A 27,989-nucleotide genomic window follows, 5' to 3' on the forward strand; every position below is an offset into this window, starting at 1 on the left:
GAAGTGAAGTCACTTCCGGGCTGGGGTGTTTGTTTGGACTGAAGAAGGGAGGCGGCGGGCGAAGCGCGCGTCGAGCGGGGTAGCGGCGCTGCCTGTGGAGATCCGCGGAGGCCGACCGGATTCGTTGGCTGCCGTCCCCGCTGCCGTGCACTGGGTGAGGGGTTCTCTCGGGCGGAGCGGCGAGAAGGGTGCGGCGGCCCGGCGGTCGAGGGGCAGCACCTCGGCGACGGCTGAGGGGCCTAGAGGGTCCCCTGGGTTGTTGGCCACCAAGCCTGTATGGCCCCCATTGTTCCTTGCCTCTTCCAGCCGAGTCTGAGGGATGATCTTGGACCGACTTAGTCTCTTTCTTCTCTGAGAAATGGCCGTCGCTTTTTTCTCATTGTCATTATTATGGTTTGGATCTCGCAGCTCTCTATCCGGGTCCTCGGTGGCGCGCGAGGGTTGCCGGGATAGCACTTTCTCGCGTGCCGCCCCTCCCTCCAATCGCTTCACCCACCCTCCGATACCCTTTTCCCCTGCCCCCCACTGCCGCCTCGGCAACAAAGCTCATTGTTTCTCCTCACTTTACGCCTGCGCGTCGCCACGCGCAGCCCGTACTTGCTGCGCTTGCGCGCTCCTCCAGAAGCCTGGGTGGGGGAAGAGAAAGGGGCGGAGGGACTGGCGGGCTGGCGAGCGTCCTAGGGGAGCATTCTGTAACCGTCCACGAGCCTGTACCTTTGTGATGATCCCCTTTCTCCGGTTTCTTCGCCTTCCCCTGCCCCTTATTTTTAGTTACATTGTATTCCGTGCTCGGGATAGGAGGGCCTTTGGAGTACTGGCAGCTCCTACTCCAGGACTGTTTTGAACCAGATGAACCCATCCAATTCACATTCTTTTGATTTTGGTTACCTTACTTTTTAATTTCTACTACTGTGCTTATTCTCTCCCACCATCAAAAATATATGGCTTGTGGTAAAGTTGTTTGTTTCAAAACATTTGTTGAAGCAGTCAGCAATGGTATTCTCTAGTAACTGCAAAAGGTGGCCTTTTCTGCTTCCTTTTGTTGTCTTATTTTCCTTGGTTTTGCAACCCCATCATCTCACAGAAACCGCAAACTCTAGAATTTGGCTTCCAGTATGCCGTGGGATGAGGTCTAACAGCTGACAGCTTTTGACATTTCAACAGAAGACAAATTCCCATTTTGCATGTGCTGGCTAATCTTGTTAACCTGATAGCATAATTTGTCACAATTTGCCTTTGAGCAGTTGGTCGGGTGTTGGTCTGCCTTTGAAATTTCGTGGGCTGCAGGTCATGTTTGCAAATAAGGGTCTCTCAGGGTTTTTAATGAGATTCCCAGTGTTTGCTGTTTTATGCTTCTGTTTCCGGTTTGTGAGAGGATATTTGGGGCAAATTAGTCTGTTTATATTACTTGTTAATTGTGAACTTGAACAGAACTTAATTTTTTCTCACAAATAAGTGTCTATGATAAAAAGGTAACTCTCCCAAAAGTATAGCCTCCTTATCTGTTTCTTTCAGGGATGGGAGCTAAGTGAGTTTCATATTTATTATTAACCTGTGAAATAGGCAGGGTGAGTTTTTTTTAATACAAATTTTTAAATATTTATTTATTTATTTTTGGCTGTGTTGGGTCTTCGTTGCTGTGCGCGGACTTTCTCTAGTTGCCACGAGTGGAGGCTACTCTTTGTTGCGCTGTGCAGGCTCAGGTAGTTGTGGCTCACGGGCTTAGTTGCTTCGCAGCATGTGGGATGTTCCCGGACCAGGGCTTGAATCCCTGTCCCCTGCATTGGCAGGCGGATTCTTAACCACTGTGCCACCAGGGAAGCCCTGGGCAGAGTAAGTTTTATCCTGCCCATTTTGAAATCGGGAAAATAGAAACTTGAGAGATTATTAGGCACATATTTCCATAGCACTTAGTAATGCCAGGCATTGTTCGAAGTGCTTTTAGAAGTGTTTAATCTTTAATGTCTGTAAGCAGTAAGTACCACTGTAAAATGAAGATTATAAATGAGAAATGTGAAGTAACTTGCCCAATGTTACATAGCTAATAAAAGCTGGAATTCAAATCCAAATACTCCAGAGATTATGTGCTCTTAACCACTATAGTGTGTTGCCTGGGATTTAGTAGCATATCCAAGGTCCTCTAGGTGGTTAGTGGCATATCTGGGACTTGAATCCAGTGCAAGGTTAAAGTTGTCCAAGGTTGTTGTCTTTGTGATCTGGATCACCCTGTTGCACAGATACATTAATAGTTTGTATATGTTACAGCCTGAGGTTCAGTTCCAATAACTCAATCTTTTTTCTTAATGTCCTCATCATTTAGAGTGGTGCTGTCCAGTAAGATAGCTACTAAGCACATGTCTATTGAGCACCTGAAATGTAGCAAGTGCAACTGAAGAACTAAAATTTTAATTGTATTGAATTAAAATTAAATTTAAATAGCCACATGAACCTGGTGGCTACCACATTGGATAGTGTGGGTTTATTTGAATTGCCTTTGCTTTTTATTTTTTGTATCAGTTTTTATAAATAAGGATGGTATTTCTGATGTGCTTTGAGCTTTTATTTATCGGCAGTGTTGAGCCATCCTTACTCTGACCTGATCACCCTGGTTACACTACCGTTGAGATTAGGGTTACACTCTTTGGGACTTTTCTGTGACATTGTTTCACTCCTACAGATGTTTGGACCTATTATTTTTATTTATACAAATTTATATTTGCTCTAAGTGTTTAATAATACTATTATGTGCCGGGCTGTCTGCCTAGGTACAGATGGGGAACCTGAAACACAGAGAGGTTAAATAACTTGCCCATCGTCACATAGCTAGAAAGGTAGCCTGGTTCCAGAGCCCCTTTTTTTTTTTAATTTTTAATTTTATTTTTATTTGTTTATTTTTGGTTGCGTTGGGTCTTCGTTGCTGCGCGCGGGCTTTCTCTAGTTGCGGCGAGAGGGGACTACTCTTCCGTTGTGGTGCGCAGGCTTCTCATTGCAGTGGCTTCTTTTGTTGCAGAGCATGGGCTCTAGGTACGCGGGCGCAGTAGTTGTGGCACGCAGGCTCTAGACCGCAGGCTCAGTAGTTGTGGCGCACGGGCTTAGTTGCCGTGAGGCATGTGGGATCTTCCTGGACCAGTGATTGAACCCCGTGTCCCTTGCATTGGCAGGTGGATTGTTAACTACTGCACCAGCAGGGAAATCCCAGAGCCCATGCTTTTAATCATTCCTTTATACTGCCAAACATTAAAACAAAATATTCAGCGCTGCTCACAGACTTCTGAATTAAATACAGAGGCTGATGCAGAAATTTCTTTATCTTCTCTAACTAAAATACATACGTATACAATATATATGTGTACAAATAAGGTTAAGGAGTCTACTGTAGTTCAAAGTAGAGTCCAGTGGAATAAGAAAAGGTGTTATGTCTGTGGGGTCAGTTTTTTGATTTTTTGGGGGTTTGGGTTTTTTTGGCCATGCCATGGGATCTTAGTTCCCTGACCAGGGATCAAACCCAGGCCCCCAGCAGTGGAACCCCGGAATCCTAACCACTGGATCACCAGGGAATTCCCTGTGGAGTCAGTTTAATGAAAGAAGCGGAAAGAGAATCCTGTTTGAATTTTAATGAGAATTTTTTTTTTGAAGAGTTAATGTTTTTATTTTTTTATTCCAGTTTTATTGAGATATAATTGAAATATAGCACTGTATAAGTTTAAGGTATACAGTATAATGATTTGATTTACATATATCATGAAGTGTTCAATGAGAATTCTTAAGTAGGGGGAGACTTTCTAAAATTTAAAAGATTTCCATATTTTAAAATTTTGTAGGGACTATGAAAGGATGGACACTGCTGGAAACCAGTATGTGTAAGAGGCATTTCAGAAGGGAACAAACAGCTGAAGTAAAGAGTTTGTAGATTTAAAGTGCCAGGCATCAGAAAAAACAGCTCTCATCTAACCAGAATCTGGCAAAATCTCTGAATTTAGGTGTTAGGCTCTCATATTAGGCGTGATGTAAACAGCATGTTTACAAAAGAAAGAAAATTCATTTTCTACAATACTGAAAGTTGGAATATTCGTAGGTTATTGATAGAAAGGACAAGTCTAAATCTGTCCCACTTAATATTACTGTTCAAATATGAAAGCAAAAGACAGTTTCAGACATGAAGTAGCTTAGAAATTTATATCCCCAGGTAACCTTTTGAAGAAATATTAAGGCAAAACAAAGATGTCAAGTTAGGGGAAAGTGATTCTTTATATATATAATCTAAGGGAAAACCTAATAGCGTAGATCTAACAGTGCTAAATTATTTCTACAAAACTCAGGATATGGGGTGGGGAGAGGAAGTGGGTAAGTAAAATCATTCTAAAGGTCTTGCTTTGTCTGGGAGCAGGGATTGGGTTGGATATATTGAAGAAGGTAAAGCATTCTAAATGTACTGAGTTGGTTTGAGGGTGTATCGAGTATTTTTTTAATTGATAGGAAACTGTTCAAACTAATTTCACAATAGATATAAGTCAAATCATTGTGCTGTACACCTTAAACTTATACAGTGCTGTATGTCAGTTATATCTCAAAACTGGGGGAAAAAAACCAACTGAAATTCCACAGTAGTTTGTAAGTTACAGAAAATAAATCAAGTATTTTTTTAAAAATCTGCTTAAAATAGGAAAGTAAACATTACAGGAATAGAATGTAAAAAGAAACTATAAGAAAGCTAAATATGAAGTTACGATGAAAGACAATACGAAGCATCAGTTACCAAAAATGTTAATTCCCTGTGAGACAGATCCTCAGACTGGGTCAAGTAATCTAGCTGTTATAGTAGAGGACTTGAATATATCACTTTCAGAATTTAACAGGTAAAGTTTTAAAAAAAGGAAAAAAAGATCAGCCTAATATATACGCATCATTTTTTATGTAAGAAATAGAAATCACAACAACAAGGTCGTAATGTATAGCACAGGGAACTGTATTCAATATCTGTGATAAACCATAATGGAAAAGAATGTAAAAAAAAGAATGTGTATATGTGAACTGAGTCACTTTGCTGTACAGCAGAGATTGGTACAACGTTGTAAATCAACTATACTTCAATTTTAAAAATTGAAAAAAAAAAAAAGAAAAGACATGGAAGTCACACATTTTTCTCTTTAGGCCCAAGGAACATTTTACAAAAATCATTAGTTGTCTACAAACAAAACTGTAATAAATTCCCAAAAGTGAAGGTTTTCTGGCTGCATTTTATAACATAATAAAACTAGAAATCAGGCATCAAAAGGTAACCAAAAGAACCTTAACCACTTGGAAATTAAGAACATTCTTCTGAATAATCTCTGGCTTATTATAAATAAAATAATTTGTAGTTACCTAAAGTTGGTAACTGTATTCTATATTAAAATTTCTAGGGAAAATTCATAGATATAAAATTTTTATTTGTGAAAGGTTGAAAATAAACATTTGTCAACTTGAAAAACAAAGAGCAACAAATTGAAGTTATGTAAAAAGGAAGGGGAAAATAATGTGAGAAAAGTAAAATTAATAAAATAAAAAATAAGTAGAAAAGATCAATAAAACCAAAAGCAGGAGTTTTGTTTATTAAAGTTGAATTTTTTTTTAATTAATTAATTTATTTATTTATGGCTGTGTTAGGTCTTCATTTCTGTGCAAGGGCTTTCTCTAGTTGTGGCAAGCGGGGGCCACTCTTCATCGCGGTGCGCGGGCCTCTCGTTATCGCGGCCTCTCTTGTTGCGGAGCACAGGCTCCAGACGCGCAGGCTCAGCAATTGCGGCTCACGGGCCCAGCTGCTCCGTGGCATGTGGGATCTTCCCAGACCAGGGCTCGAACCCGTGTCCCCTGCATTGACAGGCAGACTCTCAACCACTGCGCCACCAGGGAAGCCCTAAAGTTGAATTTTTAAATAGGTAATCCATTCCCAAAAATAGATACAAAAAATATCCTTAGCCGTCTAGTTCTCCTCCCTGTAGGTAACCAGTATTTTCAGTTTTGTTTTTAGCAGCTCTTACTGAGCTATGGTTCACATACCATGCAATTCATCCGTTTGAAGTGTATAGTAGAGTAGTTTTTAGTATATTGCCAGAGTTGTGCATCGATCACCACAGTCAATTTTAGAACATTTTCATTACCCCAAAAAGAAATCTTGTACCCATCATCTGTCATACAATATGTGTTCCTTGGTGACTAGCTTCTTTCATTTAGCATATTTTCAGTATTCATCCATTTATCAACTGGTGGACCTTCGGGTTGTGTTGTATCCACTTTTTGGCTATTAAGAATTACTTAATAAGAATTAAGAAATTACTGCTATGAACATTTGTGTGTATAAGTTTTTATGTAGACATATTTTTATTTCTCTTGGGTATATACCTAGGAGTGGAATTGCTGAGTTATAAGGTAATTCCGTGTTTAATCTTTTGGGGAACTGCCAGACTGTTTTTCCAGAGCAGCTGCACCATTTTAACATTCCCACTGGCAGTGAATGAGCATTCCATTTCTCCACATTTTCACTAATATAAAGTGGTATCTCGTGGTTTTGATTTGCATTTTCCCTGATGGTTAAGGATGTTGAGCATCTTTTCATGTGTTTATTGGCCTTTGGAGAACTGTCTATTCAGATCCTTTGTGCATTTTAAAATTGGTTGTTTAGGGACTTCCCTGGCGGTCCAGTGCTTAGGACTTCGCCTTCCAGTGGGCGGGGGCGGGGGCAGGGGGCTAGTTCGATCCCTGGTTAGGGAGCTAAGATCCCACATGCCTCTCGGCCAAAAAACCAAAACATAGAACAGAAGCGATATTGTAACAAATTCAATAAAGACTTTTAAAAATGGTCCATGTCAAAAAAAATCTTAGATTGGTTGGTTGTCCTTTTATTATTGAGTTGTAATAGTTCTTTGTATATTCTAAGTACAGTTCCCTTATCAGATACAATTTGCTTCTCAGTTTGTTTTCTGTCTTTCTAGAGATTCTATGCATTTGCAAATTGTGAACACACACACCCTTCTTTTATATATATGAAGAGTTTATTACACTTGCTGTTCTGCAAATTGCAAAGTTGGAATTTTTTTTTCCTACGATAAATCCCTGGTAGGCCTAATCGAGGAAAAGAGGAACATAGTCAAATTAGCTATGAAATAGGAGAAATTAGATAGTTTCTATTATAACAAAATTGAAATTATGGAGAAATAAAATTTTAGTGAAATAAAAATTACCATAGTTAACCGGAGAGGTAGAAAACCTGAATAGACAAAACAAGAAAAACAAAATTAAAGGTTGTTAATAATATACTAGTTTAAAAAGTACCAAGCCCTTATAACTTTAGATTCATTTGTCTTCAGGGATCCCATAATTCTTGTTATTCAAATGATTCCTTAATATAAGGATGGGAAGTTTCTAGTTCATTTGTTTGGAAACTATTTTCTGTACAGTTCTAGTAGTCTGGGTTTGCAGTTATTTTCTTTCAGTGTGGTCTTTTGCTTTTCATTATTATTGTTGAAAAGCAGCTGGTTTTTCTCATTCTTTTTTGAAAATAATGTCTTTTTGGGTTTTAGAATTCTCTTTGATACTCTGCAGTTTGACTATAATGTATAATATGTCTTGCTTTTTATTTATCTTACTTTGAGATTCTTGGGCTCCTTAAACATGTTGGTTGATTGCTTTCATCAAATATGCAATATTCATATCCTGCCTCTGCCCTATGTTTCTTCTTTTCTTCTTCAGGAATTTGATAGTTGTCACTCTGCCCTCTACATTGTTTGAACACTCTTTTGTATGTTCTATCTTTTTATCTTTTTGCTGTTTTCTGGATACTTTCTTTTGTTTTCCAATTCTATTGTATCAAATCTGCTGCCAGACTTATTACATTTTTGTTTATGTTGTGATTTCTGTATATCTAGAAGTTTAATTTGGCTCTTTTCCAAATCTACTATGCACTTTTTATATTTTGCTGTTTTCTGAAGATATTTTCAAGCTTGATATGTAATGATCGTTTTTGTCATCTGCCACATGGGTCTGGTTATGCTTTCTATAAATTGCACTGATTCTTGCGTGTTGTATCTTGCTTTTTCCTTCCGGATTTAGTTATCTTTCATTTTGAACTCTTCATTGGCCTTGAGAAATCATTTTTGGAGGTCCTTAAGGCCTAGCATGAAAATGCCTTCCTCCCAAGGAGTTTTACATTTGCTTTTGCCAGGCAGTGGCACTAGGGACACTACCAAGTCAGGACCACTTCATACTCATTTCATGACTTGGGATGTTCTGGACCTCCCAGGTGATGAATTTATTCCTCTTATCCACAGGAGAACCAACCACAGTCAGTGTCTGTGTTCCTTTCCACCTTTTCCTTTTGATTTGCTTGGTGGGGAGTGGGAGTTGCTTTTGGTTCACCCTTACCCTGAGCCTATAGCCCTTTAGGGTCCCAGCTTAGAGTGGGGAGGATCTTTTCTTCAGTTTTCCACCTTGACCTTTATGCCTTTTGCCCCATGAAGCATCCAAGGTCAACCCAAAGAAGGCTAATGGGCAAAAGTCCTCAGTGCGAAGGCAGCTTCAGTGTTTAAAAGTTCCACTTTGCTCTCTGAATTCCCACTTTACTTACTCTTCAACACTTTAGTGCTTTTAAGTGTTTCTTTAAGACTATGGCATCCAACACTTTCAGTTTTCAATGGAAAGACTGGTCCAAATAATCTAGCCCACAATTATTGGTAAAATGAAGTCCTGATTCATTTATGTTCTAAGGAATTAAAACAGTTCCAAGTAAACGGATGTACCATCTTCCTGGCCAGAAGGCTTAATATAAAAACATGATCCTGATTAAGCTGCAAATTTTTAATAAAATTCCAGTCAGACTCTTATGGAAAAATTATTCTAAAGTTCGTATGAAGAATAAAAGTGCAAGATTTCCCCCCCAAAGAAAGTTGAGAAGGGAGTTGTGCTACTACGTATTTAAACTTACTGAAAGGCTCCTGTAATCAAAAGAGTAAAATACTGTGCTGAAATATTTGAGGATGAAAGGTCATAATGTCTGCAACTTATCCGATGGTTAAGCAAAAAAATTGTATAGAGAAAACAACTGTGGCAAAATGTTAACAGTTGATGAATCTAGATGAAAGGTACAAATGTTCACTGTGCTATTATTATGACTTTTTTGTAAGTCTAAAATTCTTCAAAATAAAAGTTGGGGATAAAATAGTATACATACAATACACCATCATGGAACAAAGAATCTAGAAACCGTGTAAGTGGGAATTTGATTATGATTAACATCAGGGACAAGCTTTCATTAAATAATGATGAATGATGTGTTCATATGGAAAAATATAGATCTTTCACATCATACTCAAAGAAATGCTCACACGAGTTAAAGATTTAAATGTAAAAAAAAAGAAACTATAAAAATACTGAGAGAAAATAAAGGAAATATAACCTCAACGTAGGAAAAGACTTACTAAGCAAGATAAGCATATCCCAGGAGCTGTAGAGGAAAACATTCTTTTTAAGCCCATCTGTTTGCAAAAGTAAAATGCTATGTTGCTTATATAGAGAACTGTTGAGGATGCAGAGAAATGGGAGCACTCAGTGTATTATAGGAATGTACATTACCATAATATTTTTGGCAAATAATCTGTCTTCTCTTAAAGCTACAAGTGTACACGGCCTTTGACCCAGTTATTCCCACTTACCAGAATGTATCCCACAGAAAGCTCAAATAGAAAAGGATATGTGTACAAGGGTGATCAAAGCACGATTGCTTGTAATGAGAAAACTGGAAATGTAAATGCATCAAAGGGGGAATTGTTGAGTAATTGGTGCTGTATCAATTAAAAAGTAAAGTGTACTTCTACATGTTGACTAGTAAGGATATTTCATGTAATATATTTAGCATGATTCTGTAAAATATATAAATCTTTATGTGTGTTTCTATAAGCAAAGAGATATGAAAGGATACATACTAAGCTGTTAACATTGATTACCTCTGAGTAGGATTGGAGATCAAAAGGAAAAAACTTACATACACATAGGACCTGTTTTGTACATTTAAATTCTTTTTTTTTTTTTTTTTTTGGCTGTGTTGGGTCTTCGTTGCTGTGCGCGGGCTTTCTCTAGTTGTGGCGAGTGGGGGCTCCTCTTCGTTGCGGTGCACAGCTTATTGTCATGGCTTCTCTTGTTGCAGAGCATGGGCTCTAGGTGCGCAGGCTCAGTAGTTGTGGCACATGGGCTTAGTTGCTCCGTGGCATGTGGGATCCTCCTGGGCCAGGGCTCAAACCCGTGTCCCCTGCATTGGCAGGCAGATTCTTAACCACTGCGCCACCAGGGAAGCCCTAACTTAAGTAGGGTGTACTTTGTATATGTACATTTCTTTCACTTTAATGCTTCCTTTTCCAACAAAATTTCCTAACTATGTACAAAATTTTTTAAATGATTATTGAAAACACTGTAAGATGATACATTGCTGTTTTACTGTTTTGTAATTTTTGTTTAGGAAAATCTTAACTATATGTACTCTAACAACTACTAGATATTTAATATTAGTAATTCAATATAGTTTGTTCTGAGTTAGTATTACTGTGTTATTTTAAAAATCCTTTTATGAGAGTAAGGCTAAAAAATTATTTGAATTACATTTTCTGATAATTTTAGGATTTTAAAGCATAATAAACATTATTTGAAGTAAATATGAACATTAAAAAATTGGGGGGAAATTATTGGCTTTCTCACTTCATTTCTGCCAGTTTTAAAGTGGTTTGGATTGAAGCATGAACAAAGATAAGATAGCAACAGATTGGTATGGTTTAATTACCAGATTTTTTTTTTTTAATGTATTTGTCGAGTTATTATCTATATTGTGCCCTCAGACATCACTCAAGCAAATTAGGTGCTTCTGTTATATTTCCAGTAGTTCCTCTTTTAGTTTTGGTTTGTTTTGTTCTAGAGAAAAACTTTTTCTCAGCCACAAGAGACTAATATATATAGATTTGAGCTCATTGACTCTTGGAGTCTTGAAGCTGCTTCTTTTGGGCTGCCTCTGAATGGGATGATGATACACCCCAGCAATACACCTTTCACTATATATTTTTTTGGTGGTTTTCCTAGTGGTTACCCTGGGAATTACAACTAACATCTTAGTTTGTAACAAGTATGAACTAAAAACAATTTAGTTCCATATAGAGAAAAAGAGTTATAAAGCAAAAAATACATTATTAGTGACTTTTGTATTTACCTATGTAGTTACTATGGTTGTTTATTTCTTTGGATGAATTCAAGCTAATGCTAGTATTCTTTTGTTTCAACGTGAAGGACTCACTTTAGCTTTTCCTATAGGACAGGTCTATTGGTGATGAATAAGCTCTCACTTTTTTACTTATCTGGGAATGTCTTAGTTTTTTTTTTAAGTCACTTTGTATATGTTTTCCTACTGCCTTCTGGCCTCTGGTTTCTGATGTGAAATCAGCTATTAATCTTATTTTGAAGATGCTCTCTTTGACTTTCAATAACTTGATTACAGTGTGTCTTGGTGTGGATTGCTTTGAGTTTATCCTGCTTGGAGTTTGTTGAGCTTCTTGGATGTGTAGACTAACATAGATTTCATCAAGTTGGAGGAGTTTGGGGCCATTATTTCTTCAAATACTCTTTCTCTTCTCCTTCTGGGACTCCCATTATGCATATGTTGGTACATGTAGTGGTGTCCTACTGGTCTCTGAGGTTCTGTTCATTTTTCTTCATTATTTTCTCTTTCTGTTTCTCAGACTGAATAATCTCAGTTGACTTACCAAACTTGGTAAGTCAACTGAGATTATTTCCCTGCTCAAATCTGCTATAAACCCTCAAGTAGAATTTTCACTTATTGTACTTTTCATCTCCAGAATTTCTACTTGGCTTCTTTTTTTAATTTATCTCTATTGATATTTGCTATTTGATGATGATATTTGCTATTTTTATGGTTTCCTTTAGTTCTTTGTATGTGGTTTCCTTTGGCTCTCTGGACATTTAAAACACCTGATTTAAAAGTCTTTGCCTAACCCAACACAGCCATAAATAAATAAAATAAAATAAGAAATTAAAAAAAAAAAAGTGGACCAAATGGAATACCAAAATATTAAAAAAAAAAAAAAAAAGTCTTTGCCTAATAAGCCTAATGTCTGGGCTTCCTCAGGGACACTTCCTATTAATTTCTTTTTTTCCTGTTTATAGGCCATACTATCTTATTTTTTTGCATGCCTCATAATTTTTGTTGAAAACTGAACATTGTGACTATTATATGGCAACTCTGGAAATCACATTCTCCCCTCTCCCCAGGGTGGTTGTTCTGCTTGTTCTGTTGTTTTAGTGACCTTTCTGAAATAATTTTGTAAAAGCCTGTATTATTTTTTGTGTGGCCATTGAAGTCTGTCCCATTAGCTTAGTTGTCAGCTAGTTCTTTTCTTTTCTTTTTGAAATTTATTTATTTTTAATTAATTTAGTTTTGGCTGCGTTGGGTCTTCGTTGCTGCACGCAGGCTTTCTCTAGTTGCAGCGAGCGGGGGCTACTCTTCATTGCGGTGCGTGGACTTCTCATTGCGGTGGCTTCTCTTGTTGTGGAGCACAGGCTCTAGGTGTGTGGGCTTCAGTAGTTGTGGCTTGCAGGCTCTAGAGCACAGGCTCAGTAGTTGTGGTGGACGGCTTAGTTGCTCCACGGCATGTGGGATCTTCCCGGACCAGGGATCAAACCCGTGTCCCCTGCATTGGCAGGCAGATTCTTAACCACTGCGCCACCAGGGAAGTCCCAGCTAGTTATTTTCAAGAGGTGTCCTTTAATACCCCTAAGCAAAAAATAAAACTCTCCCAGTCTTGGCAGATGGGCTTTTGTGTATGTTGAGGTACACCTTTAACACTCGGGCAGTTTACAGCTCTTTCTTATGTGCAGCGCCTGAAGCCTGAAAAGTGTAGGGCCTTGTTAGGTCTTTTCTGAGCGTGCTGCCAGCACTGGGCATGCCCATGGCCTTTTAGGTTTCCCAGAATATGCAGGAGCTTTTCAAAGCCTTTATTCCCAAAGCATCTCCTTCACCAGCCTTTCCTCCCAAGCTTTTTGCCCCAACTGTTATTCTTTGCAGGCATTGGCTACTACATTTGCCTTTAACTGCTTTTGACAAATGCCAATTTAAAATTGTAAATTTTATGGTATTTGAACTATATACTCATTTTTTAAAATAGCAAAACACACGACACAATCTAAAGAGTGTGGTCTAAGAAGGATCAAGAACAGGTCATAGAAGAAAATTTAAAATCTGATACAATACCTTATATTAGAATACCTTGTACTCAGTAATTGTAGGTCTGTCAACGTTCTGAAAGTAAATGATCCTTACCCCTCTGGCTTTTCACTTGGCTAGCTGTATCAGAAATCTGGTCAGCAGTTGTTCCTTCCTCATCTATCTTAAGGTGTAAGATTAGTGCCCAGGCTCCAGTTGATTTTTACTGGTTCCAATTATGATTTGTTTCCCAAATATTACTTGACAGCGAAATTTCATTTACTGTCCTTCATAGACTCTTTCACTGGGATCTATACCAAAGCCACGGGTTGTTTGATGAGGTGATAACTGGCATAAAGCTGACCTAGAGACATGTCAAATGCAGGGATTGGGCCCTTTAGGCTAAGCACTATTTATATTTTATTTGTTACTGGTTGGCATCAAACAAGGAGGGAGGGAGTCCCTTGAGATTCTCAGACTATAGAATTTGCTGATGCAGATTTTTCATTGTTTCATTGTTATGCTCGTGAAATGTATGGAGAACACTTTTTTCTTTTAAAAAAATTGCATTTATATATAGATAATACTTCAGTCACCTGAAGCACATTCAAACACAAGTTAGTATTTCTAGTACATGTCTCACACGTATAATTGCTACTTAACTATTCAATTCTACTTGAATATCCTGTACTCTGTGCTAAACATGATTTTTATTTGCTGTTTTTAACTAAAGATATAAGTCACTTATTAATATTGTGGTCTTCTGAAATGTAGGATTTAATGGGTACGAGTTGGGATAGGACACAGGTTGGGAAAATAATAATGTTAAGCTGTTATAAATTGGGGTGTCTTTGAACATAGTTTAATGATCAGTTCATATGCAGAGTAAACAAAGTTCCATCCAGTTGCAAAGCAGAATTGACCCCCTGCTTTTCATAATATTTGAGTCTAATCTAAAACGTAATTTGTTTAAAGATGAGCATATAAATGTTTGGTAGCCTTGACATATAAGAATGAGTAATTTTCTTTAGAGGAACTGATTGCTCTCTAGTCGAAACTTGTTATCAAAATAAGGGGGTTTATTTAATCCAAGATTAATGATAAATAAAAATATCAAAGATATCCATCATCTGTTTTCTGTCATGTCTGCTTTCACAGTGCTTCACTTTTTTTTTTTTTTTTTTTTTTTTTTTTTTGGTGCTTCACTTTCTTAACCCACATCATGTGGGTTTTCTTTCTACCCACAGCCTAGCACATAAATCTCTGTCTCTGCCTTTCTTTCATATACATACAACAGTGAATAAGTAAGGCAGAAGTTCTCAGTAATTTTTAATTCAGGACTTACAATTGAAAATGCTACCACCATGATGACTGTTGTCATTAGTATTCAGTCTTGGGGGAAATGCATATGTGTGCCAGGATAGGACCCCCTACCACAGCTTAGAGACTAAATTCATGTTATATGAACAGCTATAAGTTTTATTATACTTAGGTCTTCCTAAGGATAAGTCCATAAAATGAATGTAAAGGGCCAGGCAACATACATAGAGCAAGTCTTTCCCTGAACCTTACCCAAAGAAAAAAACTATTTCTAGTAGGAGATTTTAGTTTTAGTATTTTATTTGATTATAAGTTTGAGTAAGAAGGCCTGAAGAAGTTTTTTTTTTTTTTTAAACTCTATTAGGTATGCTATTTCCTTCCTTTGGCACAAGCCACACTAATGTTTGGATTTATGTACAAGTGACTCTTGCTTTATGTAAACCCATTTTTTAGCAATTTCAGAGTCAGTGAATTGGTAGACTATTGTAGGATCTGAAACTTTATGCTTCAAACTTTTAGCCTGCAACATATCAGCTAGGTTAGATCATGTTATCACCTATTAAGTAGAGTATAAGAAACCAGATCTACTGTATGAGATTAGATGCCTGATACTTACTGTACAGTGGGAAAATCCAGACATGGAGGAACTCAACATGGACCCAAAGATAAAGCAAATAGAGAATGGGCTATGAAGTCGAGAGAGCCAGAGCTATACCTCGCGACTAAGGAACTAGGAGTTATTAAAAGTTTGTTAGTTTTCACTTCCAGTCTCTGGGCTTTTTAATAACAATTTTAAAAAGTAGAATTTGCTTTTCATAAAGTCTCTTGATGACTTAAGTCTTCCAAACCATGCTTGTTTTATAAAGCACAGAATATCCAATTAAAACAAAAATTGGATGGTTTGGGGATTCCATTTAAGCAATTGATTGCCTTTGTTTACTGTTATTAGCAAACATTAGATGAATCTAGGCTATTCTCAGCTGTTTCGTAAACATTAAAATCATTTAGGAGAAAAACAAAGTTTTCCAATTACTGTGTTTATCATGTGCATTAATATATCATGTACATCTAATACCTAATCATGATGGCTGGTAATAATAGATGCTCACTAAGAACTGAAAGAATGACTGACTAGATTAACTGTATTGTTCTTCTTTTAAGGTTAAAAACTACATCTAACACCAACCATGAAAGATCCAAGTCGCAGCAGTACTAGCCCAAGCATCATCAATGAAGATGTGATTATTAACGGTCATTCTCATGAAGATGACAATCCATTTGCAGAGTACATGTGGATGGAAAATGAAGAGGAATTCAACAGACAAGTTAGTTTTGTGTATAAACATGCTCTTTTATTGTAGCCTATGACAGCCGTCAAATAATATAAATGTACTTTTCCCTGAAATGCGTTTTTCACCTGGTCCCTTATATATGAAATACATGGATTTATGTGCCACCACTCCTATTTTAGTTGGATGCTGATTACTACCAGGTTTAACTGCTCATTGAAATAACCTAAGTAGCTTTTTTCGGGGTCCCACCCAGAGATTCTGATTCAGAAGGATTTAGGGTGGAGCCTGGGAAACGTGTTTTTTAAAAGCTCCCAGGTGGTTCCAGTGAGCAATTAGGTTTGGAAACCACTACCTTACACCAGTCAGATTGTTCTATTGCAGTGAAAGTCAAGAGAGCCGGAATCAGGAGCAGATAGGCACAGGTACTGGGGTACAGATTGTACTGTTTTTCATGTAAGGTTCTCATTCTGATCAGCCTCAAAATCTGACACCACTGTTTTTTTAGAGAACTCTCATACATTGATAGATGTCTTTTATTCCCATATTTCTGGTACCTGTTTCTACCTTTCATCTAGTTTTCTCTCTGATCCTGGCTTTGATAATTAGTAGCCAGCTTGATTTCACCATATCCAGTTATATATATTCAAGTGTAAAGCAATGTAGTCTTATTTCAGTGAGAATGTTTAGTTGCTGACCCTACCCTCCAAAGAATTTTTTTTTTTTTTTTTTTAAATTTTGGCTGCGTTGGGTCTTCGTTGCTGCATGAGGGCTTTTTCTAGTTGCAGTGAGCGGGGGCTACTCTTCGTTGTGGTGCGCGGGCTTCTCATTGAGGTGGATTCTCCTGTTGCGGAGCATGGGCTCTAGGTGTGCGGACTTCAGTAGTTGTGGTGCGAGGGCTCAGTAGTTGTGGCTCTCGGGCTCTAGAGTGCGGGCTTAGTAGTTGTGGCGCACAGGCTTAGTTGCTCCGCAGCACGTGGGATCTTCCCGGACCAGGGCTCGAACCCGTGTCCCCTGCATTGGCAGGTGGATTCTTAACCACTGTGCCACCAGGGAAGTCCTACCCAAAGATTTTTTCTTCCAGTCATTTTTGAGTGGGTTTAGGGTTTGTATAGTTTTAGAAGTATCATAGGTAATTCTGATACACATTCCTCCACGAGAACACTTGTTACTTCTTTCCCGCCACCCTCAGTGGAAAAAAAAGAATATTCTGCTGTGACAAGTAAAGACATAGCAAAACCCTAAACAGATCTTTCCAGGTCTTATGGAAAAGATTTTTTTTTCCTTAGCACAGAAGCAAAGGAGGAAGGTATGACGTTATGTTTTTAAATGGTTTAGTTCAAGATTCTTTAAGCCTTTTCTAGTGATGTCATCTTACCAAGTATGCTATAAATTACCCTTTATTTATTATAAATCCAGATAGAAGAGGAGTTATGGGAAGAAGAATTTATTGAACGCTGTTTCCAAGAAATGCTGGAAGAAGAAGAGGAACATGAGTGGTTTATTCCAGCTCGAGATCTCCCACAAACTATGGACCAAATCCAAGACCAATTTAATGACCTTGTTATCAGTGATGGCTCTTCCCTGGAAGATCTTGTGGTAAAGAGTTTTTTTTCATCTTTTTAAAACCTAGCTCATCTTTCCCATAAGTGGAAAAGCTAGCAACCATCTGTTTAAGAAGAGTTCTACATCTCTTCCCCTTCAGAAATTCTGCTGCTTCTTACTAAGGAAGCAGAGACCTCCTGGTCTCACTTATGATAAGGAGTGACTTCTGGCAACACTCTGGAGCTAGTCTGAAACTACTAACAGACTTCTTGCCACTGCTTTTAGTTATGATAACTATGTTGCCCTAGGAAATGTCTTAAAGCATTAATTCAAAAGGGAGTACACAGGATGTTCATGTGACTTGCCTATGCAAAAGTAGCTTGATGGAGAGGTTTTGCTCTTTAATTGTCTTAAATATTTGGTGAAATTACAAATTTTTTCTGAAAGATAAAATTTGAGATTTTTTTTCCTGACCCAGGATTTTCATTGAGTTACCCTAACTCCATTTGGAACTGTGATAAGGACTTTTACAAGCTCTTGGCAGAAAAGGAACACAAATCTTTTTATATTTTTAGTTATTCTCAGTGTCTCATTGCTGATGGTTTATTTGTAGTGAAAAGTTTTTTCAGGAATTTTGATAACTAAGCATCAGTACTAGAGTAAAACCTAATGATTCCTGTGCTAAAATTAAGATAAAATAATTTTAAAGTCAGAATGTTAAACTTTCTTTCCATATGGACAATCTGTCTAGTTGCTTCTACAAGATGGTTCTCTGGAATTTACCCCTAGACTCTGAAGTAATTTTTGCAGTTGTCTTCTGTTCACTGTGCATTGATTTCCTAACCTGGCTGTACGTCATAATTACCTATGAAGCATTACAAAAATTTTCTCAGCAACATCCCAGACCTGCAGAATCAATCATCTAGGCATGTTAATTTTTTAAAAGCACTCCCAGAGGATACCGCCAGCCTCCTCTATCAGGCATTTTTCTAAAGGGCTGTATAGAGAAAACTGAAATTTACTTGTGGTATAGCTTTTGTTGCAGTAAATGACAGTAACCCAATTAAGCACATACATGATCTGAATAGTCTGTTGGGATATGCTTGCTTATGGCTACATTAGGCACTCCACAAATAATCCTGGTTGCTCTGAGGAGGGAAGCTCTTTGCTGGGCATAATGTATAACTTTAACTGGACCCAGTGTCATTCCATTGTCTAGAAACTGGTTTGTTTGACTCAGTCTATTTGAGGTTAATTCCTTCTCATTCTTTTGTAGCTGCCAAAAGATTGGACAGTCAAGAACACTGCTTTTTAAATTTAAACCTCAGACTCTTAAAGTTTAGATATATTTATTTCCCTTGAGAGAAGGGAATGGTTGTGTATAAATTATGAAACTTAAATTATTGCTCCAACATGTTGTTTAATATGCTTTGGTCTTGAAGTAAGTGATATTGGGGGCTCAGATTCAATCTAAAATCCTGCCAGCATGCCTACATTTCAGGCCCTGGAATCCGTCCTGGTTTCTTTTTGTCTTGATCAACTTGCATTCAGAGATGTGGTAGAGGAAAATTTCCAGCTATTCCCTATATGCTGACACATCTGCTTAGGAAAGTAAAGATTTAGAAATACAAAATAATGGTGGTACAAGTCTCTCAGGCTCTTAGAGGCTTTGGCCCAGTCTTCCCCTAACTGATGCAAAAACGAAGTCCCAGAGAGTGACTTATCCAGGCCTATATAAGAAGTTAGTTAGCATAGCTGGGATTCCAACTTAGGTCTTCTGACTCCCCATGCAGTTTTCTTCTCCTCTTATATACCATGCTACCTGTGGGAATTAGAATACAGCAGTTGTAGAAAGACAACTCCATATTTTGTGGGAATTAGAATACAGCAGTTGTAGAAAGACAACTCCATATTTTCAAGGAGCATCATAAAGTAAAATTAATCCATAAACCATTCCCCAGTCACTTTTATCATCATTTCAACACTTGTTTAGTATTTTTGCATAGTATGAAACTGTTTAAATAGCAAGTCAAGTATCATAGTTAAATGAACAGAATTCCATGTTCTGAGACACTCCTTTAGTTGATGTGAAGTTAGTGAGTTTCTGATTACACTTAAGCAAACTTAATTTCAATTTCTGCTTTCTCTTTAGAAAGTTGATAAAATTTGGTATAATATACGTAGCTTACATCTGGTTCCTCCTTTCCCTGCTGTGGATTTTTTTTTTTTTTGACTTAAGTTTGACCTTACAATCTGAATTCTTGCCTTTTTCTTATATTTTTGGAAGACGTTTTTGCATGTGGATCTGGGTTGAATGCTTCTGAGTATCTGAAGCTTATCTGTTAATGAACTTGCTTTTTTATGTACTTATCTTCCAGGTCAAGAGCAATCTGAATCCAAATGCAAAGGAGTTTGTTCCTGGGGTGAAGTACTAAAATATTTGAGTAGACGGGGCCCTCTTTTGGTGGATGTAGCACAATTTCCACACTGTGAAGGCAGTATTAGAAGACTTAATTGTAAAAGCTCTCTCTTGTCACTGTGTTACACTTATGCATTGCCAAAGTTTTGTTAGTCTTGCATGCTTAATAAAAGTGCTGAGACTGTTATTAAGTAAAAAGCTGTCAAACATTTACTGAAAATAGAATTGGCCCCATGGCTTGATGTGAAGACAGCGAGGAAAGAAGCACCAGTCACGTTGTGTCAAAGCACCAAATTAAATGACCTCTAAATCTTAGTGAATTGTCCTTTTTGAGACTAAACTGGTCCCTTAGGGTTAACTAATACTTGTTAATGTCTAAACTTTTTTTAAATGAGTAAATTTAAGTTCTAGTAGTTAATTTCTCAGTTCAGACTTAAATTTGCATCTGTCCCCATCAAAAAGAATCTCCTTTTTCTGATGAAGGCTTGTTAGTTAATTTGAAATAATTTTTTATAAACAAGTATGTCTTAGGTTCACTACCTTGTAACCTTTGTAACCGAAGTCCTAGCTTTTACGGTATGTTATCATGTAAGAAATATTGAATTCTCCTAATGTTACATCTGAGAAAGTATGTGATTTGAGAATTGCATCCTCTTCTAAGGAGTCATTGCATCAAAGCTATACCTGTGTAACGTCTAACATTTGACCAACCCATAATCCAATTGAACAAAGAAATTGTAACCTATGATTTGAGTGGTGCTTTTCCTTGCTTTGTTAACCATCACTACAATAGTCTGCAGCACAACTTTTCTTTTAACAAAGCTAGAACAGTTTTGGCTTCTTAAACTTCTTATTTGGGTAGGTTAAGCTGCCATACGTGTTCAGTGTGAATAGTGTTTAAGTTGAAAATATTGTAAAAAAATTATATTTTTTCAAAAATATTTAAAAAAATAAATAATAGTAGAACTGAGCAGATGGTTGTGTTTATTGGTGCTGGAATACAAACTCTCCGGTGGTGATACTTCCTTCAGCGTGGGCTCAGTCCCTCAGGACAGCCCTGCTAGCAAGATTTCTAGGTTTTTTAAGATTTCCTGAGAGAGCAGGCTTTATTATTAGATTCCATAGTGTCGAGTATGTTGTTATATAAGTGTCTGTCCAAAATACAGCAGTAAAATAAATTCCATAGCTCCTTCCGTAGCCCACCTTGATCACCTCAGGCTGCAGTGTCAAGGCAATTATATATATCCATGTTAAGAAACTTTCTGGCTGGCCAGTATAATGGTAACCTTACTGTAGTATAACCTTCATTGAGTTTTGCCCTTCACAAACCATTGCTGCTCTGATTGGACTGGTTTGCTGTTTTGATTCACCTGGACCTTCCCCTTTTTCACCCTCGCAAGCTAATTAATAATAGGTTTGTGGCTAATATTTATTTGGGGTAGGCTCTCAACCAACTAGCAATTTCCTGGTTCCACATACAATTTCTGCCCCACGGCCCTACTCAGTCGTTGATAATGTCCTCTTGTGTTTTTCTTGAGCTTGGAGGGCTCAATATTAAGAAGGCCATCTAGTCAGTTCTGGGTCACATTCTTCCTAGGGTCCTTTGGTGTGAGTACCTGTGCCTGGTGTTTTTTAATAGCTACCTTACTAAGCTAATAAACAGATAGGTTTTTTAAGACGCTGAAGCAGACGATCCTGCTTGGCTCTCATTCTTTTTGGAGCCATAATACCACCAGTCCCCTCTGTTCTCTTAACAGCTCAGTACCACAAGTGGCACAGCAGGCTGCCAAGTATATGAGGGTTACAGATCATTTCTCTGAGCCTAGACGGGGGCAAATGAGTTCATTTCCACATACTGCCAAATTATCATCACGCAGTATAATTAGAGGTTATAAACTTGAATTAGAGAGACATTGTAACCTAATGATTAAGAGCAAAGACTACGGGGCTTCCCTGGTGGCACAGTGGTTGAGAATCTGCCTGCCAATGCAGGGGACACAGGTTCGAGCCCTGGTCTGGGAAGATCCCACATGCCGCGGAGCAACTAGGCCCATGAGCCACAACTACTGAGCCTGCGTGTCTGGAGCCCATGCTCCGCAACAAGAGAGGCCGCGATAGTGAGAGGTCCGCGCACCGCGATGAAGAGTGGCCCCCGCTCGCCGCAACTAGAGAAAGCCCTCGCACAGAAACGAAGACCCAACACAGCCAAAAATTAATTAATTAATTAATTAATTGAAAAAAGAGCAAAGACTAGCCTATCTCAGGATTTTGTGATTAGTTAATACACATCAAGTACTTAACACAATCCCTGGTACATAGAAAGTTCTATTTAAGTGACTTATTACAATTAAGGAGTCATCTAAGCTAAGCTCTCACTTTGTTGGAACTTGTCTGTCTGAGGCAATGTGTACATTAAAACTACTTTGATTTTTTTTTAAGGGCTTGAAACACATTATTACCCCATTTGGGCCTATGTGGCATAATTTTAGGGTAACTGAAGTCATTCTGTTCCGTAGGGGTTTTATTTTATTACAACTATTTAAACAAGGCACCTTATGTGAGAGGATTTTTCCTATTCTTGTGCTATGTCAGTTACTTCTCAACCTTTTCTATGTCATAAAGTGTAATTTATCATACTGGAGTGCAAGGATGAGGCTGCCTGTAGCTAGTTTATGGCTCATGGGCTCCAGTTGACCCAGTATCAGCCCAGATAACCAAAGGCCAAAGGGATCAATATTTCAGTATACTTGTAACCTCCTACAAGGTTACTGGCCCACACCTGTTGGGAATTTCCACTGTCACTATAAAATGGCTAAGGAGTTCCACATATGTATACTGACTTTTTACACAGTATGCCTTCTGATTAAAAACATTCAAATAGGTCACAGAAATGGAAACTGAGTACTTTGTTTTCTCTTTGGTTAAAGCATAAGAATGTTGTGATTTTTCAACCCTCCCACAAAAGCCATAGACTAACAGACATCCTACCTTTCCTGGGTGCAGTTTTTCAGACCTTGGTGCACACCGACCCAGTTTCTGTATTTTGTGGGGTATCTTCTGGAACTGGAAGCTGGTCTTTTGACCTTGAAGAAAATCCTTTGAAGACTGGGCAGATAGGAATGTATTTCAGAAAGGCAATTCTTTTTACCATGCTCATCCCAAAGGGAAAGTCATAGCTCTTCAGGCTGGTAGACATCTCACTGTTGGCATGGGCCCCAGCTTTCCACTGTATCAGACCTCGTTCCTCTGGGCTTCCTGGAAGAGGACAGTGGGGTCACTTACAGAGCCAGCAATCCTCTGCTACCTCCCCTTCCCATAACCTAGTCATAAGGTAGACTTCCAGAGTTGTCTTGATTCTCAATTCTCTGGTCCTGAAAAGTTGAATCTGTGATTTCTCAGCTCCTAACTTGGCTAGAGCTCTAGGGAACCCTAAGGGATACTGGTTATATGTAATTAGTATTTATTGTGTATCTACAGTGTGCCATGGTCTGTGCTAAGTGCTTTTATTTCATTATCTAATTTCTTTGAAACATTGGTGGGAGGTGTATAGGCATTATTACACAAAATTTTATGATGAAGAAGGCAGGCAGATGGTTAAGTAATTGTCGGCCTACATCTCGAGTAAGGGGCTGGTGTCTGCTGGGCCAGTGGGGACCAAATAATGCTCAGACTGCTGTGAGGGCAGGAAGTTAATTTTGAAACACTGTAATCAGTATTAATATTCAATATTATGATTCCGTATTTGGAAAATAAACTCTTGTTTTTATAATACAAACTTCAGAAAGTCAAGCTAAGTAAAATCTTTGTTGGTGGTAGGGATACGCAAGAGAGATTTTTTACAACTAGGGGAAATCTCCTTTAGGAGGTATGGGAGGGATGTGTGAATTCTCTGAGGTTTTCACAAGAGGGCTAGGGTTGACCAAAGACTGTGAGACAGTGTAAATCTAGTGCAAAGATTTCCACACGTTGGCAGCCCAGGCTGAAAAGCCCCATGAGTAGAGAAACCAAATGTGTCCCAAAGTCTCAGAGGAGAGGGCACTGAGGGAGGGCTGGGGTCCTTAGAGAAGACCACTTGGAGGAGGTACTGTTTGAGCTGGGCCTGACTGCACAAAGAGCACAGGTGGGCAGAGTGGAGGGAGAAGAGCTGCAGCTGTGGCACAGGACTGAGGTGACTGATGGCCCCACTCCTCACCACTGCTGGGACACGAGCCAGCCCGGCGCTCCCTCGCCTCCCCTCCACATCCCTACCTGTGGTGCCTTCTCCAGTGCTTCTCCAAGTCCTAATCTCCTTGGCCCCATCCAGAATCATCCAGGAAGCCCTCCAGATGACTCCAGCCCAGGCTCATTCACCTTATTGCTCTAAATTGCTTTAAACCCAGTTTTACTTTCTGTCTTGCTGACAACGGTTTTTACCCTTAAGTGTCTAACTCAGGGCCATGCTTGCTCCAGTAGCACTTGCTGAACTAAACTTACTGCCCCTCTAAGGTTGGTCTGTGGGTAGGTAAAGAGTAAGAGCAAATGCAAAGTGGTCTATCAGCAAAATGTACCCATCCTACAGAATAAAGCTCTGCAATTCCATTGTTGAGGACAAGGTTCTGAGCCAGCCAGACCTGGGCTTGAGACCAGGTTGTGTGACCTTAGGCAAGTGATTTCACCACTCTGAGCTTCAGATTCCTCATCATGCACATTGAAGGACTGTTGAAGATTATGTAGCATAATACATACATTGATCATTGGCAGGGATGGTTGCTGATGGGCAGTTGGGTTGAAGGATAGAGATGTGAGGAACTCAGGCACTCTGAGGCTGTTAACATCTGGGTAGCTTAATCCAGCTGCCCAAATCACAAACCCCTCTGTACAGCTGCCCACCCAGATGCCCTCCATCTCCCTGGATTCCCTAGGCATTGAGGTTGCCACTTCCCTGTCTCATGTCCACAGGATGGGCTTCTCCAGGTCCCACCTCAGCTTCCTCTGGTGGGCGAGGGGGGTACCATGGTCAGGTATCACCCATCCATCCAAGTGATAGCTGCTACCAAAAGCTCCTTCATCTGATGCTATCTAAAATCCCTGAAAGTGCCAAGGAGTCCTGGCCCTTCTCTGCCCAAACTCTCACCCACCAGCTGTGCATAGCCAGCCTCTGATTCCTGTGCTCTGAATAGACACTTGTGTCTTCAGAGAGGGGAAAGCAAGCGGGGTCAGCTATGTTTAGGCTGTTAAGTCGCAGAAGATGGAGAGCTGTCACCCTCCATCTGTCAACTCTGTGGACTGATGCAATCTAGCCCCTGTCTCTACGGAGCTTTCCTTGATCTTACAGTTCCCCTGAAACTCTCTAGCAGAGGCAATGTGGTGGAGTGGCTGGGACACAGGCCTTGGACTAACTGCATCAGATGGACTTGTTTAAATCCCAAATTTGCAGCGTTTTAAATCAGCAAGTGTTGTGACCTTCGGTGAGTCACCTAACCTCTGATTCTTTTTTCTCATATAAAATGGTGTTGATAGTCTCTGCCTCACAGGATAGTTTTTGAGGATGAAATGAGACATTTAGCTCCATGCCTGACCCATAAATGTTTGGTAAATGCTAACTATTCTTATTACTAGTGAGAGCACCTGGTGACATTTAGTTTTTATATATTTACTGGGCACATAAACATGGGTCAGGAGGATTCTCAGGGACCCCACAAAGTATCCTACATGATCCCTGTAAAAAGCCCTGACACCAAAGAGAAATGGTAGGGGCTCTTCTAGTAGCCAGCATGACAAGTCACTGGCATATTTGGAGTGAGTTTTGCCAACATACTGATGCTACATTTCCATCTGTCCTACTCTAAGAAAGCAAAGGCAAACCTCAACCCAGTGGCAACAAAGAAATGGAAAAGAAACACTTTACAGGGCCCCGGAATGACTCTCCTAGCCACACCCTCTTCAAGACTAAGAGGGAAGCCTGTGCCTCTATCAGGCTGGTGGTCTCTCCCTCCGGCCCATCTGTTCCTGCTTCTCCCTGCAGGGCCTGAGGCGTTGCATCTGACCTGGCCACAGCTCCGGCTCAGGAGACATCTGCTGGACTGCCTCTGAGTCCAACCTAGTTCTCTGTTCCCCTCCCAGGGCTGACCCATACCTGGCACTGTGTTGTCCAGTATGAAAGCGAGGCACCCACCCACAAACATCTCCGTAGTCAGCAGCACAGTCAGAATCTGGTCCACTTCAGGAATGCCTGTGGAACAGGCCAAAGGCTAATGGGTGTCATGGCCCCATCTGGAGAACGGAGCTCAGAGACTTTCTCCACACTGGTGCAGCCTGCTGACTTCCTCGAGCAGGCACAGAGATGGAACAGTACAAAACCTTGACTTTCAAGATTATACACCTCTGCCTCTCCCATCCTTGGATTCAAATCCCAGTTTTGCTGGTTGCTACTTGTCTTGCAACAAATCATTTAACCCCTCTGAACCTCACTTTTCTCACCTGTAACATGAAGATGGTAATAGTATCTGTCTCATGGAGCTGTTGTGAAAATTAAATGAGCATATGTAAAGCTCATACCTGTCCACAGAAAGTGTCTTAGTAAAGGACAGCTGTTAATTAGCCTCTCAGCTGCTAACATCCAGAGATGGGCAGGATTTGTGGCTCTGGCTGTGTGGAGCCTTTGAGGGAAGAGGCTATGCTCAGAGTCGAGCCCACCACACCTCCCCCACCCTGAGACAGGTAAGACAGGTGGAGGCACCTGTGTTGATGGCATCCGGGTTGGAGTCCAGGTAATTGGGCAGCGTGAGCCCGAAGAACATGGAAAATCCAAGCACGAAGAGGTTGCGGGAGGAGTTCATGTCCACGAACTGCAGGTTAGACAGCCCCACAGCTGTAATCATGCCTGAGAGCACAAGAGAACCGCTGGAGGCTCTGCGCAGGCTGGGTGGGCTCCACCACACGGCGACCACGCCCCAAAAGCACGCACAACACTCACCAAAAAGGGCGCAGAACATCCCCCCTAGGATGGGGTCAGGGAGCGAGGCGAAGAGGGCCGTGAATTTGCCAATGGTGCCCAGGACCAGCATGATACCCGCACCATACTGCACCACGCGCCGGCTACCCACCTGCCAGTGAGCCAAGGGGTGGGGCTAGACCCAGGGGGTGAAGTTGGGCGGGGTTAGTTGCAGGAGGGGAAGGGTGCGGTGGGTGGGTGGGGCCTGTTATAAGAGCAAGGTACATATGGGTCAGAGCATGATGCAGGGCGAGGCCTGTCAAAGGCAGGGTGGGGCTAGGCCAAAGTAGGGACAGGTTTGGGGTGGGGCCTGCGGCACATGGAATGGGGGCGCAGCTTTGTGCTGCTCTGGCTAGTTGTGGCACCTTGGTAATCCCCAGGACACCAATGTTGGGGCTGGATGAGGTGGACCCGTTGCCCGTGCCCAGCAGCCCTGCGATAATGCAACAGATGCCTTCGGTGAAGATACCCCTGTAAGAAAAGGGCAAGTGGGGTGGGGGCCTTGGTCCATGCTCTAGCCTGGCTTGTGTCCCCCCATTGCCCTGGCCAGCCTGGCCAGAGTCTCTAGGGCTGTGTGAGCTGCAACTATCTGTCCATAGTACTCCCCACTCCAGGCCAGAGGTGGGTCTGGGAGCCAGGAGCCCAGGTCTGAATGCTAGTCCCACTGCCCTGGCACTTAATCCTTAGGTGATTCTGGGCTTCAATTTCCTCGTCTGTAAGATGGGGATATTAAGAGTACCTGTCTTACAGAGCCATTAGTGGATTGCATAAGAGAACGCACATCAAGAGCGAGACACATGGGGACTTCCCTGGTAGTCCAGCAGTGAAGACTCTGCGCTCCCAATGCAGGGGGCCCCGGTTCCATCCCTGGTCAGGGAACTAGCTCTCACATGCTTCAACTAAGAGCCCGCATGCCGCAACTAAAAAGATCCCATGTGCTGCAACTAAGACCCGGTGCAGCCAAATAAATAAATAAATAAATAAAGAGAGAAAGAAAGAGCTAGACACATGGAAGGCTGTCAGTGACTGTAGTTTCCCTCAGACTTCGTTGTCTCCTCAGCTGTTCGCAACACAGAGTGAGTGATGAGAGCATCTCCGTTTCACAAGTAAGGAGAACCTGTCCTGGAGAGTTAGTGACTTGCCCAACTCCTTGTCCCCCACCTCTGGGATTCAGTTCTGTCCGTACATTTGCTTCCTGAGTGACCCTTGAGG

At 40.2% G+C, this 27,989-nt stretch overlaps 2 protein-coding genes across 5 annotated transcripts in view; one reads left to right on the forward strand and one right to left on the reverse strand.

The window, feature by feature from the left end:
- Positions 1-20,774, forward strand: PAIP2 (poly(A) binding protein interacting protein 2). The gene is made up of 4 exons (XM_059917214.1): positions 1-154; positions 15,713-15,876; positions 17,260-17,439; positions 19,764-20,774. The coding sequence occupies exons 2-4, from the start codon at positions 15,739-15,741 to the stop codon at positions 19,818-19,820; spliced, it is 375 nt and encodes a 124-aa protein (XP_059773197.1). The 5' UTR covers positions 1-154; positions 15,713-15,738; the 3' UTR covers positions 19,821-20,774.
- Positions 17,324-27,989, reverse strand: part of SLC23A1 (solute carrier family 23 member 1) — a 16,446-nt gene continuing 5,780 nt past the window's right edge. For 2 of the 4 annotated variants that reach the window (XM_059917210.1, XM_059917212.1), the window contains 6 exons: positions 27,143-27,248; positions 26,760-26,913; positions 26,523-26,666; positions 25,920-26,015; positions 22,793-23,059; positions 17,324-19,207 (listed from right to left, as the gene is read on the reverse strand). In XM_059917210.1, the coding sequence (XP_059773193.1) occupies positions 22,812-23,059; positions 25,920-26,015; positions 26,523-26,666; positions 26,760-26,913; positions 27,143-27,248 (748 nt within the window). In that variant the 3' untranslated portion in view covers positions 17,324-19,207; positions 22,793-22,811. The remainder of the gene's footprint in view (positions 19,208-22,792; positions 23,060-25,919; positions 26,016-26,522; positions 26,667-26,759; positions 26,914-27,142; positions 27,249-27,989) is intronic. The other 2 variants (XM_059917211.1, XM_059917213.1) reach the window with 1 other exon arrangement.

This window comes from Balaenoptera ricei, chromosome 3 (genome assembly GCF_028023285.1).
Source record: "Balaenoptera ricei isolate mBalRic1 chromosome 3, mBalRic1.hap2, whole genome shotgun sequence".
Lineage (NCBI taxonomy): Eukaryota > Metazoa > Chordata > Mammalia > Artiodactyla > Balaenopteridae > Balaenoptera > Balaenoptera ricei.

Excerpts from the sequence above, each read along its gene's own strand:
- PAIP2 (XM_059917214.1), top strand. The coding sequence starts at position 15,739 with ATGAAAGATCCAAGTCGCAGCAGTACTAGCCCAAGCATCATCAATGAA. Across the intron at positions 15,877-17,259 it reads AAGAGGAATTCAACAGACAA|ATAGAAGAGGAGTTATGGGA; the intron begins GTTAGTTTTGTG and ends TTATAAATCCAG. Across the intron at positions 17,440-19,763 it reads CTTCCCTGGAAGATCTTGTG|GTCAAGAGCAATCTGAATCC; the intron begins GTAAAGAGTTTT and ends CTTATCTTCCAG.